Consider the following 12,338-nt stretch of genomic DNA (forward strand, 5'->3'; position numbering starts at 1 on the left):
GAATGCAGGGGTGGGGACTGTGGTGTGCAAGAGGTCTCGCGGACTGGGGGTCGGGGTTCGTCTCAGACAGGATTCTTTCAGACTCGGGCCCCGGCCCTTAGCCCGGGAATCCCTCGGAAGGCGGGCCGGGAGGCTCTGAGGACCGGTTGCCGGGGCTCCTCCGCCTCCCGGGTGCGGCAGGCACCCGAGCCCACTGCTGGCGCCTCAGTGGATCCCTCCGTGCCCCGCAGAGGTGGTCCGAGGCAAGCGCGCCGCCCTCTTCTTCGCCACGGTGGTCATCGTGCTAGGGTTGCCGCTCTGGTGGAAGACCACGGAGACCTACCGGGCCCCGTTGCCTTACTCCCAGATCAGTGGGCTGAATTCCCTGAAGGTAAGACCTCAGGGGAGGAGGACCAAGGGACAGCCCGGGAAGATGGAGACTCAGCTGATGGCTCTGATGCTTCTTTCCGCAGCTGCGGCTAATGGTGCCGGTCACTGTAGTGTTTACCCAGGAGTCAGTGCCATTGGATGACCAGGAAAAGCTGCCTTTCACCGTTGTGCATGAGAGAGAGATCCCTCTGAAGTGTGAGTTCCTGGGGGATCAGGGCTGTCTTTCTGGTCTGAGCTCAGTCCACAGATAAGTTGGCTAGGAGGAGCATGTATGTGTGTCTGACCCTTTGCGACCCTATGGACTGAAGCCCGCCAAGCTCCTCTGTCTATGGGATTTCCCAGGCAAGAATACTGGAGTGGGTTGCCATTTCCTCCTCCAGGGGATCTTCCCGACCCAGGGATTGAACCCGCGTCCCTTGCATCTTCTGCATTGGCAGGCAGATTCTTTACCACTGTGCCACCTGGGAAGCCCAGGAGGAGCATGGGTACCCTGAAAAAGTGGTTAAAAACTTATTTTAAAAGCCCTCTCTAAATGAACACTGTGTTTGCTGAGAAGAAAAAAAAAAAAAAGCTTTAAATTCAGTATTCACCATTAACATGGCAGTTTTTTTCATAAAACAATTGTGCTACCTGATCAGCAGCAGGTGATGCTCAGGGGACAGAGGAGGATGTGGGATGTAGTGGAGTGAGCACAGGATTTGGAATCAGTTTGAACTTGTATACAGGCCTTATTCATTTTAACATTACCACTTTACTGAGTGTGAGGGACTTTTCTTGTGTGCTTAGTCACTCAGTCGTGTCTGGGCTCTTTGCCACCCCATGGACTGTAGCCTGCCAGGCTCCCCTGTCCATGGGGATTCTCCAGGCAAGAATACTGGAGTGGATTGCCATGCCCTCCTCCAGGGAATCTTCCAACCAAGAGATCAAACCAAGGTCTCCCGCATTGCAGGCTAATTCTATACCATCTGAACCACCAGGGAAGCACTTTCCCTAGGTATCAGGAATTTAGAGATGAATAAGAAATTGATAATGGTTTCAAGAAATCCATAGGAAGGGGAGAGAGACAGAGATAGAAATCAATGTAGAAGTATATAAGTATATAAGAAACAGGGACTGAACTTAAGAAAGAGACTATAATTGGGAGGAAAAAAAGGTAGAGAAGGTTTTGAGGGCTGTAATTTTTTTTTTTTTTTAAGAGACAGCATTTATTGTTTTTTAAACAACCTCCGCATTATTTATTATTTTTGGCTGTGCTGGGTCTTCATTGCAGTGCGCAGGCTTCTCACTGAGGTGGTTTCTCTTGTTGCGGAGCACAGACTCATTAGTTGTGGCACACAGGCTCAGTTGTTCAGTGACATGTGGAATCTTCCTGGACCAGGGATCGAACCTGTGTCCCTTGCTTTGGCAGGTGGACTCTTATCCACTGCGTCACTAAGGAAGTCCCGAGCGTTGTAATTTTTAAGACAGATTTTTAAAGGAAGTGTAGAAATTCAGGTTAAATGAGGAGGTGAGGAAGGGATAACACTAGCATAACTAATATTAGTTGTTCATTATATGCCAGAAACTAGGTGAAACACTTTATTTACATGTGTTGCCTCATTTAATCCTAACATTATGACCTCCATTTTGTTAAGTTTCTCTTTTTTCTTTTATTATATATCAGCTCTTCCTACCCCATTCCAGTATATTTCTTTTCATTGATTTGTTGGAGAAACCAGGTCCTTTGTTTGTTAGGACATCTCACATTCTGGATTTGGCAGATTTTTTTTAACGTATTCATTATCGTTGTTTCCTATAAACTGATAGATCTAGTGGTTTGTTTAAAATTAGGTTCAGGTTTTTTTTTTTAACTAAAAATATTTTTTTCTTTTGGTTGCCCTGTGTGACTGACATGCAGGATCTTAGCTCCCTGACCAGGGATCAACCCAGGCCCCCTGTATTGGGAGTGTGGAATCTCAGCCACTGGACCACCAGGGAAGTCCTGACGTGTCCGTTCTCTATGTCTGACTCTCCATTCCAGCATCTTCTTTTTATCAAGAATGTGTACTGAGTTTAATTCTTTTGAGGCATTTATTGAAATAATCATATGGTTTTCCTCCTTATACCTTTTTTATTGTAATGAATATTGTAGTAGATTTCCCTGTGGGGAGGATACTTCAGGTTGAAGGTTCACAAAGAGCAAGAGCTGGCAGGTGGACGAGGTGGAGTGCCATGTATTTATATCATCCGTGGTTTTTTAGGTGGCGCTAGTGGTAAAGAACCTGCCTGCCAGTGCAGGAAATGCAAGAGACGTGATTTTGATCCCTACATCAGGAAGATCCTCTGGAGGAGGGCATGGCAACCCACTCCAGTATTCTTGCCTAGAAAATCCCATGGACAGAGGGGCCTGGTGGGCTACAGTCCATGGGGTCAGAAAGAGTCAGACACCACCGAGCATGCACACACAGTCTGCATAAATCATTAGAACTGGCTGAAGCTTCTTAGTCTTTCTCTGCATATCATCATCTTGCTCTCCAGGATGCTGGACAGTGTTAGGGCTGGAAAGGTGGGCTCTTCTCGTTATGCCTCTTTGTTTTCTCTCAGATAAACTGAAAATCAAATGCCGTTTCCAGAAGGCCTATCGGAGGGCTTTGGATCATGAGGAGGCGGCCTTGTCACTGGGCAATATACAAGGTACTGGAAGGGGTGATCATTTTTAACAGGAAGCCCTCTTTTACCTTCTGATCTCTAAGTGTGTAGTTTCCATACTTTGTCTTTTTTTTTTTTTGGCTGCATTATGCAGCTTGTGGCTATCTCACTTCCCTGACCAGGGATTGAACCCGGGCCATGGCAATGGGAAAGCCCAGAATCCTGACCACTAGGCCACCAGGGAACCTCTCTGGGAAAGCTGGGTGTGAGAGACCTTGTATCCTAGCGTGGGCCACTGAGGTCCAAACCTGGCCACGTGTCAGCTGGGTGTGAGTGGGAGGTGGAGTGATGGACTAGGCGTCCTGGGGGAGCCAGAGGGAGAGGGAATGGTGTTTTCTGCTCCTGGTAAACCCCCTGCTCTCGTCCCCAGAGGCAGAAGCCATGTTAGCTGAGCCATCGGAGCAAGCAGAGGGCTCCCTGACAGTGTATGTGATCTCTGAACGCTGCTCGCTCCTCCCTCAGGTAGGGTGAGCAGACAGGCTGCGGCCCGGCCGTCTCCCTACAGCTCGTCCTCACCTAAGTCTCCTGGTTGTGGGATTGCCCATTCCTTCCATTTGCTGCAGAAAAGTCCGCAAGTATTTTTTTAAAAATAGGGATTGTTTTTATTGACTCTGGGTCTTTCTAAATCCAAGGCTTGGAGATGGTTACAAGTTCCAATTTAAAGTGGGGGGAAAAAAGTCAGTAGGATTAAAGAAGCCACTTGGAATGGGCTATGATGGTAATATGAGCCACACATTGATCTTTTCACTTACTGAGCAAAAGGCTCAGTGGGAGCTGTACCAGGTACATTTTATTTAATGTATTTATTAAAATATTATGTATTTGTGCCGGGTCTTAGTCGAGGCACGTGAGATCTTTGACCTTTGTGGTAGCATACGGGGTCTTTAGTTGTGTGTGGCATGTGAACTTAGTTGAGGCCTGTGGGATCTAGTCCCCTGACTAGGATCGAACCCAGGCCCTCTGCATTGGGAGCGTAGAGTTTTAGCCACTGGACCATCAGGGAAGTCCTTTATTTTTTAATTTATAATGAAATGTTAATTATTACAAAAAGATGAAAGAAAATTTTACTGAACATGCATTTCCCACCCCCAGTTTGCAAACTACAGTACAGCCCTGTGTATCTCCATGGTTATACCCCTTCCCTTTCAGCCCAAAGCGACCACAGTTAGTGTGTATCATTCTCTTACTTTTTTTCAAGTTTTACCACATGTTATATCTCTATAAGCACTATGTTTAATTTTACCTGTTTTTGAACTTTATGTAAATGGCATAATAGAGTGCATGTTCTTCTCCAGTTTTCACTTTGCTCGACCTTTATGTTTGAGTTCTTCATGATGTCTAGTTGAATCGAATGCATTCATTTAAAATTCTGCCTTATGTTTCATTGTATAAACATATCACAGTTTATCCATCCTGTCGCTAACAGGCATTTGGATTGTCTCCAGTTTTATCCTATTACGAATGCTGCCATGAAAATTCTTGTACTTGCCTCTTTGCCATGTGCTGTCTGCTGGTATCAAACTTGCCAGTGGTTTGTTTCTTCTTGCTCAGTGTGCCATCTCTTAGTTTCTAGCCCACAGAGATAGAACTGTTGCCTGGACCTGTGTCGACTGGGAAGGAGAAGAGAACTGAAATGAATGAAAACACTCACATATCCCCATAGCTCAGAAATGCTGAGATAATTAGTTCACTGTGAATTCAGAGAGAGGTGCAGACCTGCTGGTCGGTGGCAAAAGACCAGATTCTCAAAGACAGGAGCCAGAGTGCTCCTCTGCTTTCTTCCCTGACCTGTATGGGCCTCCTGTCCCTTGCTTGCCCCTCATAGGACATGATGAGCTACATTGGGCCCAAGCGGATGGCAGTTGTGCGGGGGATAACGCACCGGGAGGCCTTTAACATCATCGGCCGCCGCATCATCCAGGTAGTCCAGGCCATGTCTTTGACTGAGGACGTTCTTGCTGCAGCCCTGGCTGACCACCTTCCTGAGGACAAGTGGAGCTCTGATAAAAGGCGGCCTCTCAAGTCCAGCTTGGGTAGGATGACCTGGCTTTTGCCAGGGGAAGGAAGAAGGAAATGAATTATGCAGAGATACTGGAGTGGGAGGGGAATCTACATGCAGATGCTTCACTCCTTCTATGATTTCATAAAAGTATTTATTTTTAATTGAAAGATAATTGATTTACAATATTGTGTTGGTTTCTGTCATACATCAACATGAATCAACCATAGGTTTTAGTTTCATTTTTCTTTAAAAAATTTTTTTGTTTATTTATTTGGCTGTGCGAAATCTTAGTTGCAGCCTGGGGGATCTAGTTCCTTGACCAAGGATTGAACCCAGGCCCCCTGCATTGGGAGCACAGAGTCTTAGCCACTGGACCACCAGAGAAGTCTCTCATCTTTTTCTTAAAGTACTCAGTGTTCCTCACCCCAGTTTTATCCTCCCTTTGGTTTCATGATGGCAGTCAGGCCCCTTCCAGAGAGAAACAAGTGCAGCTTCGCCAGGGATACAGGCTTGCCTTTGATCCATAGGAAGCCCTGGCTTCCCTGACTCCTGTTTCTATAGGCTATGAAATCACCTTCAGTTTACTCAACCCTGACCCCAAGTCCCATGACGTCCACTGGGACATCGAGGGGGCTGTCCGGCGCTATGTGCAGCCCTTCCTGAGTGCCCTCAGTGCAGCAGGCAACTTCTCTGTGGACTCGCAGGTGAGACTAGGAACAAGCTGAAGAGCCCTTTTCCTGGGTACACCACCCTTTGCCATCCTGCACCATCCTTTCCTACCATAGATATGTAGCCTTTACAAGTGTAGTCTGTTCTTCCGGCTCTTTGAGCTTGCTGGTTGGTTAGGAAATTCCTGTGTATGTATATGGTTCTGGGGTCTGCTTTCCCTCCTTGGTGTCCAGCTTGGGGAATTTTGTCAGTGCTTGTTAAAAAACTAACTTCCTTAATGGCTCCTTCTGGAACTGTATTCAACAGTTTTACTATCCTACAAATTTATTTAAAAACACACAGCCAGTTTGGGATTGACGTGTACACACTGCTGTTTTTAAAATGGATAACCCAACAGGGACCTAGTGTATAGCACACTCTGCTCAGTGTTATGTGGCAGCCTAGATGGGAGGGGAGTTTGGGAGAGGATGGATACATGTATATGTATGGCTGAGTCCCTTTGCTTGCTGTCCACGTGAAACTATCTCAACATTGTTAATTGACTATACTTCAGTATAAAACAGTTCAAAAAAAAACTTCCTGAAAGACGTTAACATAGTAACAATAAAGACGGGAAAAATGTAGTTTTCTGAATCACACAGTGTCCTTTTTAGGGAAACGTGGGAGACACTTTTATCAGGTCTTGGTAGTGGGAGTAATTACTTCTGAATAGCTGACTTGATTTGATCTGTGGACACTGAATTGTGCTCTTTTTTTGTTTAGGCTTTTGGAGAGCCTGGTAAAATAATGTGTTCAAAGCATGGATTTAGTGTGTTAACTTTATCCTTAGCTTTGTTATTTTTTTTCCCTAGTCCTGTTTTCTCTCAGCCTTAATTTTTTTTTTAAATTGAAGGACAGTTGGTTTACAGAATTGTGTTGGTTTCTGCCAAACAGCAACATGAATCAAACATAGGTATACATAAGCCTTGATTTTTGTCTCTCATATTTTCCCTGCCTAATTGTTATCTTTTTGAGGACACACTGGACTATCGATCAACAGATAAAATAACATGCTTTTCCTCTTTGTTCTGCAGATTCTTTACTATGCAGTGTTGGGGGTAAACCCCCGCTTTGACTCAGCTTCCTCCAGCTACTACTTGGCCGCACACAGCCTCCCCCATGTCATCAACCCTGTGGAGTCCCGGCTGGGTGAGCTCCTGAGGTTGAGGGTCTCTCTGGCAGGCCAGGGAAGGACCTGGTAGGCTCAGCCTGGGGTGGGAAGTGGGTTGTGTTTAGTGACGGCTCCCAGTTTGGGTTGGTCCGAGAGTGTTGAGGAGGTGCTGGGCTTTTAGGCTCCTTTCCCATGATAGTCTCCACTTCCACATGGTCATAGCCAAAAGCACTTATTAAGCATTCCCAGCACTTTTTATAACACATGGATCGGAAGATACAGCCACACTTTCTTGTAAGAAAAGACAATAGTAGCAGTACATGAAGGCAGAATTTGAGTCAATAGTTCTGCTGATTGAGGAACCTTGAAGCTGGGATTCCAGTTTTTCATTTTGGGGCTGGATCCTAGGAAGAGGAGGTTTGACCGAGAACTGTAATAGAGGCAAACCAAGGGGAGTAAATCACTAGCTGTGGAATTTCAGGGTTAGGCCAGCATGTTTCAAGGGCTGTGGGAGGGGCAACACGAGAGGCCTTGGTGAATCCTTCCTCCCTTCCTCCTTCCCTTCAAAGTCTGAGGGACTGCTTAACGGCATGACTGTCTACAGAGAGAGAGATTTTAGGCTAGGCCACTATGAGCTTAGAGGCAAAAGAGTTAAGAGTGCATAGACATTCTGGAAGCTCAGGAAAGTTTACTGTGGATGAATTTTGAGACAGTGACCGAGTTGAGGCTGGCCAGGCAGGCAGGCAGGCACTAGATTAGCACTTTAAGATGTCTGAACTTTAACCTGGTAAGAGTGGCTGGCTGCAGAAGGATATGAAGCAGGGACTGACCTGAGGTCAGATTTATCCTTGTGCCTAAGAACAGGTTATAATAATATGGGTGCAATATGGTAGTGGGCCAGAAAGCTGTCTTAGACATTCGGCACTGGCAGGGTATGGTGTGGGGGTCTGTTGGAGGAGGGGCGATTCAGGGGCAGGAATGTACTTTCAGGGGAGTGGCACATGTTGGGAAAATGTTGAGGTTCTTTACCACAGACACCCAGGCCCGGAGGATATCTTAGTGTTTATCAGCTGGGGAAACTGAGGTACAGAGTGCCCAGCAGTCAGCGGCTGACCTAGAACTAAGATCTGGATGCAACCTGCTGTGCTGACTCCCCTTCTTCTTGTGCCCCAGGATCCAGCGCCGCCTCCCTTTACCCCGTACTCAACTTTCTCCTCTACGTTCCGGAGCTTGCCCACTCCCCCCTGTACATTCAGGACAAGGACGGGGCTCCAGTGGCCACCAACGCCTTCCACAGTCCCCGCTGGGGTGGCATTATGGTAAATGGTCACACCGTGCAGAGCCCAGAGCCCAAGGTTCAGGGACAGACTGATATTCCCTGAGACTGTTTCGTCTGCTGTTCCTCCGTGGCCCGGCCTGAGTGGGTCGGGGAGGTGAGGCACCTCCTCAGCCGGTCCCACTGCTTCTTGTTTCCATCACTGTTGCTATAATCAGCCCCTTTTGCACTTGGCAGTTTGCACTGACTTAGGACTATTCTGTGTGTAACTGAGATCTAGGCCCTATCTGTGGGAGTCTTACAAGATTGGGAACTCTGTCTCCTCTGTAAGATTGGGAGTTTCTCATGGGTAGGAACTCTGGAATACAAATATTTCATTTTCTTTTTTTAACAAATGTTTCTTTAATAAGATTTGTGAGGGGGTAATGGAGATATAGGGCTTCCCAGGTGGTGCTAGTGGTAAAGAAGCCGCCTGCCAGTGCAGGAGATATGAGAGACGTGGGTTTGATCCCTGGGTCGGGAAGATCCTCTGGAGAAGGAAATGGCAACTCACTCCAGTATTCCTGCCTGGAAAATCCCATGGACAGAGGAGCCTGGCTGTAGTCCATAGGGTTGCACAGAGTCAGAAATGACTGATAATAGTAGAGATCATGTATATAAAACTCGTAGTAGCAGGTATCCCAGGCATATTTGGTTTGTCACTTTTAAAGAGCACAGAGTATGTCTTCCTTTTCTCTCATGGCCCCCAGAGGGTCTGGGGCAGAGCTGTACACGGTCCTGGCGTGATGTTGAGGCCACCTCGTTGCCCCCTGCAGGTATACAACGTGGACCCGAAAGCCTACAACGGCTCGCAGCTGCCGGTGAGAGTCGAGGTGGACATGATGCGGGTTATGGAGGTGTTCCTGGCTCAGTTGCGGTGAGGCCCTGGGGATCCGCTTGGGGGCGTGGCTGCTGAGTCTGACTCTTGCCTCTTGGGCTGCCTGGAGTGAACTCTTACCTGGCAGGGATACCTTGGCTGTACCTGGAGCCCCAAGGAAACCAAGAAAGGTTTCCAAGAATCCCTTCATCCTTCTCCTAAGAAAGACTAGTTGCTGACAAAAACTGTTTTAGGAAAAATAGCCTTATGAATCCGTGGTGGCTCAGTGGTAAAGAATCCGCCTGCCAATACAGGAGACGTGAGTTCAATCCCTGGATCGGGAAGATCCCCTAGAGGAGGAAATGGCAACCCACTCCAGTATTCTTGTTTGGGAAATCCCATGGACAGAGGAGCCTGATGGGCTACAGTCCATGGGGTCACAAGAGTCGGACACGGCTTAGCAATTAAACTTCAACAACAAGAACAAAAAGTGAAATCATTGGTTAAAGCGGAGCTTGGGGCTCGGAACTGCTTAGGGTTGCGTCTCACCCCCTAAGACCCTGAGGTGCTTCCTACAACCCCTGTGGTTCTGGGTGAGATGGAAAATCTTGATAGTTACTCTAGGAATCTCGACCATCTTCTCCCACCTTGTGGTCTCTGCTCCTTTGATCTTCTGCGCTGTTCCTACAGGCTGCTCTTTGGGATTGCTCAGCCCCAGCTGCCTCCAAAATGCCTGTTTTTTGGGCCTAAGAGTGAAGGGATAATGACCTGGGAGTTAGACCGTTTGCTCTGGGCCCGGTCCGTGGAGAACCTGGCCACAGCCACCACCACTCTCACCTCCCTGGCCCAGCTTCTGGGCAAGATCAGCAATATTGTCATCAAGGACGATGTGGCATCTGAGGTAAGCAGGCAGGGGATGCATTCTGTGGCTTAGGACTGGAGTGGCCAGCAACAGCCAGGGAGTGGTGAAGGCAGAGAGCCATTTGAGATTCAGAGAGTGTGTGGGCATGCCATCCTCAGTGCCCAGGCTTCCTCTAGAGGGCAGTGCCAGCTCCCCAGGAGGAGTGCAGTGTGGGTGTGAAGTGTTAAATGGGCACTAAGAAGATAACCCCTGGCCCTTTTATGCTATACTATGCTATGCTAAGTCACTTCAGTCATGTCTGACTCTGTGTGACCCCATAGACAGCAGCCACCAGGCTCCCCTGTCCCTGGGATTCTCCAGGCAAGAACACTGGAGTGGGTTGCCATTTCCTTCTCCAATGCATGAAAGTGAAAAGTGAAAGTGAAGTTGCTCAGTCGTGTCCGACTCTTAGCGACCCCATGGACTGCAGCCCACCAGGCTCCTCCATCTATGGGATTTTCCAGGCAAGAGTACTGGAGTGGGGTGCCATTGCCTTCTCCGGCCCTTTTATACTGGCTGCCATATATCCTGGGTGAACTTCAAGCAACCTGCCTGGTAGATAGACGACACAGTGGGGCCCTCTCCCATCCCTCCCTACCAACTGATGCCTCAGACTTTTCCGTAACGCCCTGCCCATTCCTAGGTGTACAGGGCTGTAGCTGCAGTCCAGAAGGCGGCGGAGGAGTTGTCCTCTGGGCACCTGGCCTCTGCCTTCACTGCCAGCCAGGAAGCTGTGACATCCTCGGAGCGTGCCTTTTTTGACCCCTCACTCCTCCACCTCCTCTATTTCCCTGATGACCAGAAGTTTGCCATCTACATCCCGCTCTTCCTGCCCATGGCTGTGCCCATCCTCTTGTCCCTGTTCAAAATCTTCCTGGAGACTCGCAAGTCCTGGAAAAAGCCTGAGAAGACAGACTGAGTGGGGTGGCATCACAGTAGAAAGCCTTCCTTTCCAGCCAGGAGGGGAGGTGTTAGATTGAGAGGCACATAACGGGGCCTGCCACAAATGATTTGTCTCCAGTCTGCTCTGTTGCCACTCCAGCAGTCAAAGTATACACTCCAAGAGGGTTTCCTCTTTCCTGTCCTCCCTGTTCTTGTGGCTCAGGTCCCTCCCACTCTTCTTCTCCTCCCCCCACTCCAACCCCCAAACCTCAAAAGACCCAATCTGGGTCTCCTTACCTGGCTTGAACTTGAAGGCCCTTTACTATCTCCTGCTGCAGCAGGGGCAGCTTGTCTTTCTGCCCTGTTCCTCACAGTCCTCTTGCGCTGAGGGGGAGCACTAGGGAAAAGCCCTGGACTGGGTTCTAGGGCCCCCCTCCTGCTTCTCTTTGATCCCTCAGAGAGAGCCCTAGCACTGCTCTTCTAGAAGGGGCCAGGCCCCTGTCATCTCTGGGGCCTTCTCCCTTCCTCCTGGGTGGCTACACTTGGTGGGTGCAGCCTGATGCTGTGTGTGGCAGAGGTTCCCTTCCTCATCCCTTTATAGAGGCAGTGTGGTACAGTGGGGAGAGTTCTGGACTTGGGATCCAACATGTCTGAATTCAACCCTTGCTTCTGGACTTAATATCAGGGGAGCTTTGAATAAGCTACTTAATCCTCTCTGAGCTTCAGTTTTTCTTTTGTTAAAATAGCACTAATGACACCTCCCTTACAGGGTGGTTGTGAGGATTAAATGTGATGAGCTTGTGAAAGTGTCTGGCATATTCTAGGCTCTCAATAAACACTGGTTGAATATGAACTGGAATGATACAAAGTGTGATCATACCTTTCATTCTTCATTCGTGTGTAAGTCATGGTTTCTTCCTGTCTGTCTTCCTGGGCTCACTGGTCCATTTTACTTCCACCTGGCCAGGTGCCCTTCCCGCCTTCCTGTCCTGGAGGGCCCTGTGGTGGCTAGACATTGTAGGCTATTGTCCCTCCTAATTTCCTGGGTTGTCTAGCAGGGGGTCTGGGAGAGAAGTAGCAGTGTAAGCTCTCAGATACTAACTGATTCATAAATTCTAAAGAATATATAGTTGGCCCTTGAACAACGTAGTGGGTGAGATGCCTACCCTCTGTGCATTCAAAAATCAGGCAATAATTTATATTTGGCCCTGTTTATCTGCAGTTCCATACCCACGTGTTCAGCCAACCTCCCATTGTGTAGTATTGTAGTATTTTCTATTGAAAAAAAATCCAGATAGGTGGACCCACTCACTTCAAACCCATGTTGTTCAAGGGTCAACTGTGTTGAGTGCAAGCTGCAGTGGGCACTGTACTAAATGCTAGGTATTATAGAGAACAAAGACAAAATCTCCAGTTTCACCGAACTGGTCTTGTAGGAGGACCGGTCAATGAGCAAATGAAACGAATTTCAGATGATGCATTAGATAAAAACAGGCTGATCAGATAGTGACCAGGTGTCTGAGAGGGCCTCTGAGCAGATGACAT

The 12,338-nt window shown here is 48.1% G+C and overlaps 1 protein-coding gene across 1 annotated transcript in view; it reads left to right on the top strand.

Annotated features, from left to right (window-relative positions):
- The window catches only part of PIGS (phosphatidylinositol glycan anchor biosynthesis, class S), an 11,852-nt gene extending 206 nt beyond the window's left edge, over positions 1-11,646 (top strand). Inside the window, exons 2-12 of the mRNA XM_010861419.1 lie at positions 231-370; positions 453-564; positions 2,953-3,042; positions 3,428-3,519; positions 4,883-5,090; positions 5,621-5,763; positions 6,802-6,916; positions 8,052-8,197; positions 8,970-9,070; positions 9,701-9,911; positions 10,555-11,646. Coding sequence (XP_010859721.1) covers positions 231-370; positions 453-564; positions 2,953-3,042; positions 3,428-3,519; positions 4,883-5,090; positions 5,621-5,763; positions 6,802-6,916; positions 8,052-8,197; positions 8,970-9,070; positions 9,701-9,911; positions 10,555-10,830 — 1,634 coding nt within the window. The 3' untranslated portion in view covers positions 10,831-11,646. The remainder of the gene's footprint in view (positions 1-230; positions 371-452; positions 565-2,952; positions 3,043-3,427; positions 3,520-4,882; positions 5,091-5,620; positions 5,764-6,801; positions 6,917-8,051; positions 8,198-8,969; positions 9,071-9,700; positions 9,912-10,554) is intronic.
- The last annotated feature ends 692 nt before the right edge of the window (positions 11,647-12,338 follow it).

Source organism: Bison bison, unplaced genomic scaffold (assembly GCF_000754665.1).
Source record: "Bison bison bison isolate TAMUID 2011002044 unplaced genomic scaffold, Bison_UMD1.0 scf7180017864472, whole genome shotgun sequence".
Taxonomy (NCBI): domain Eukaryota; kingdom Metazoa; phylum Chordata; class Mammalia; order Artiodactyla; family Bovidae; genus Bison; species Bison bison.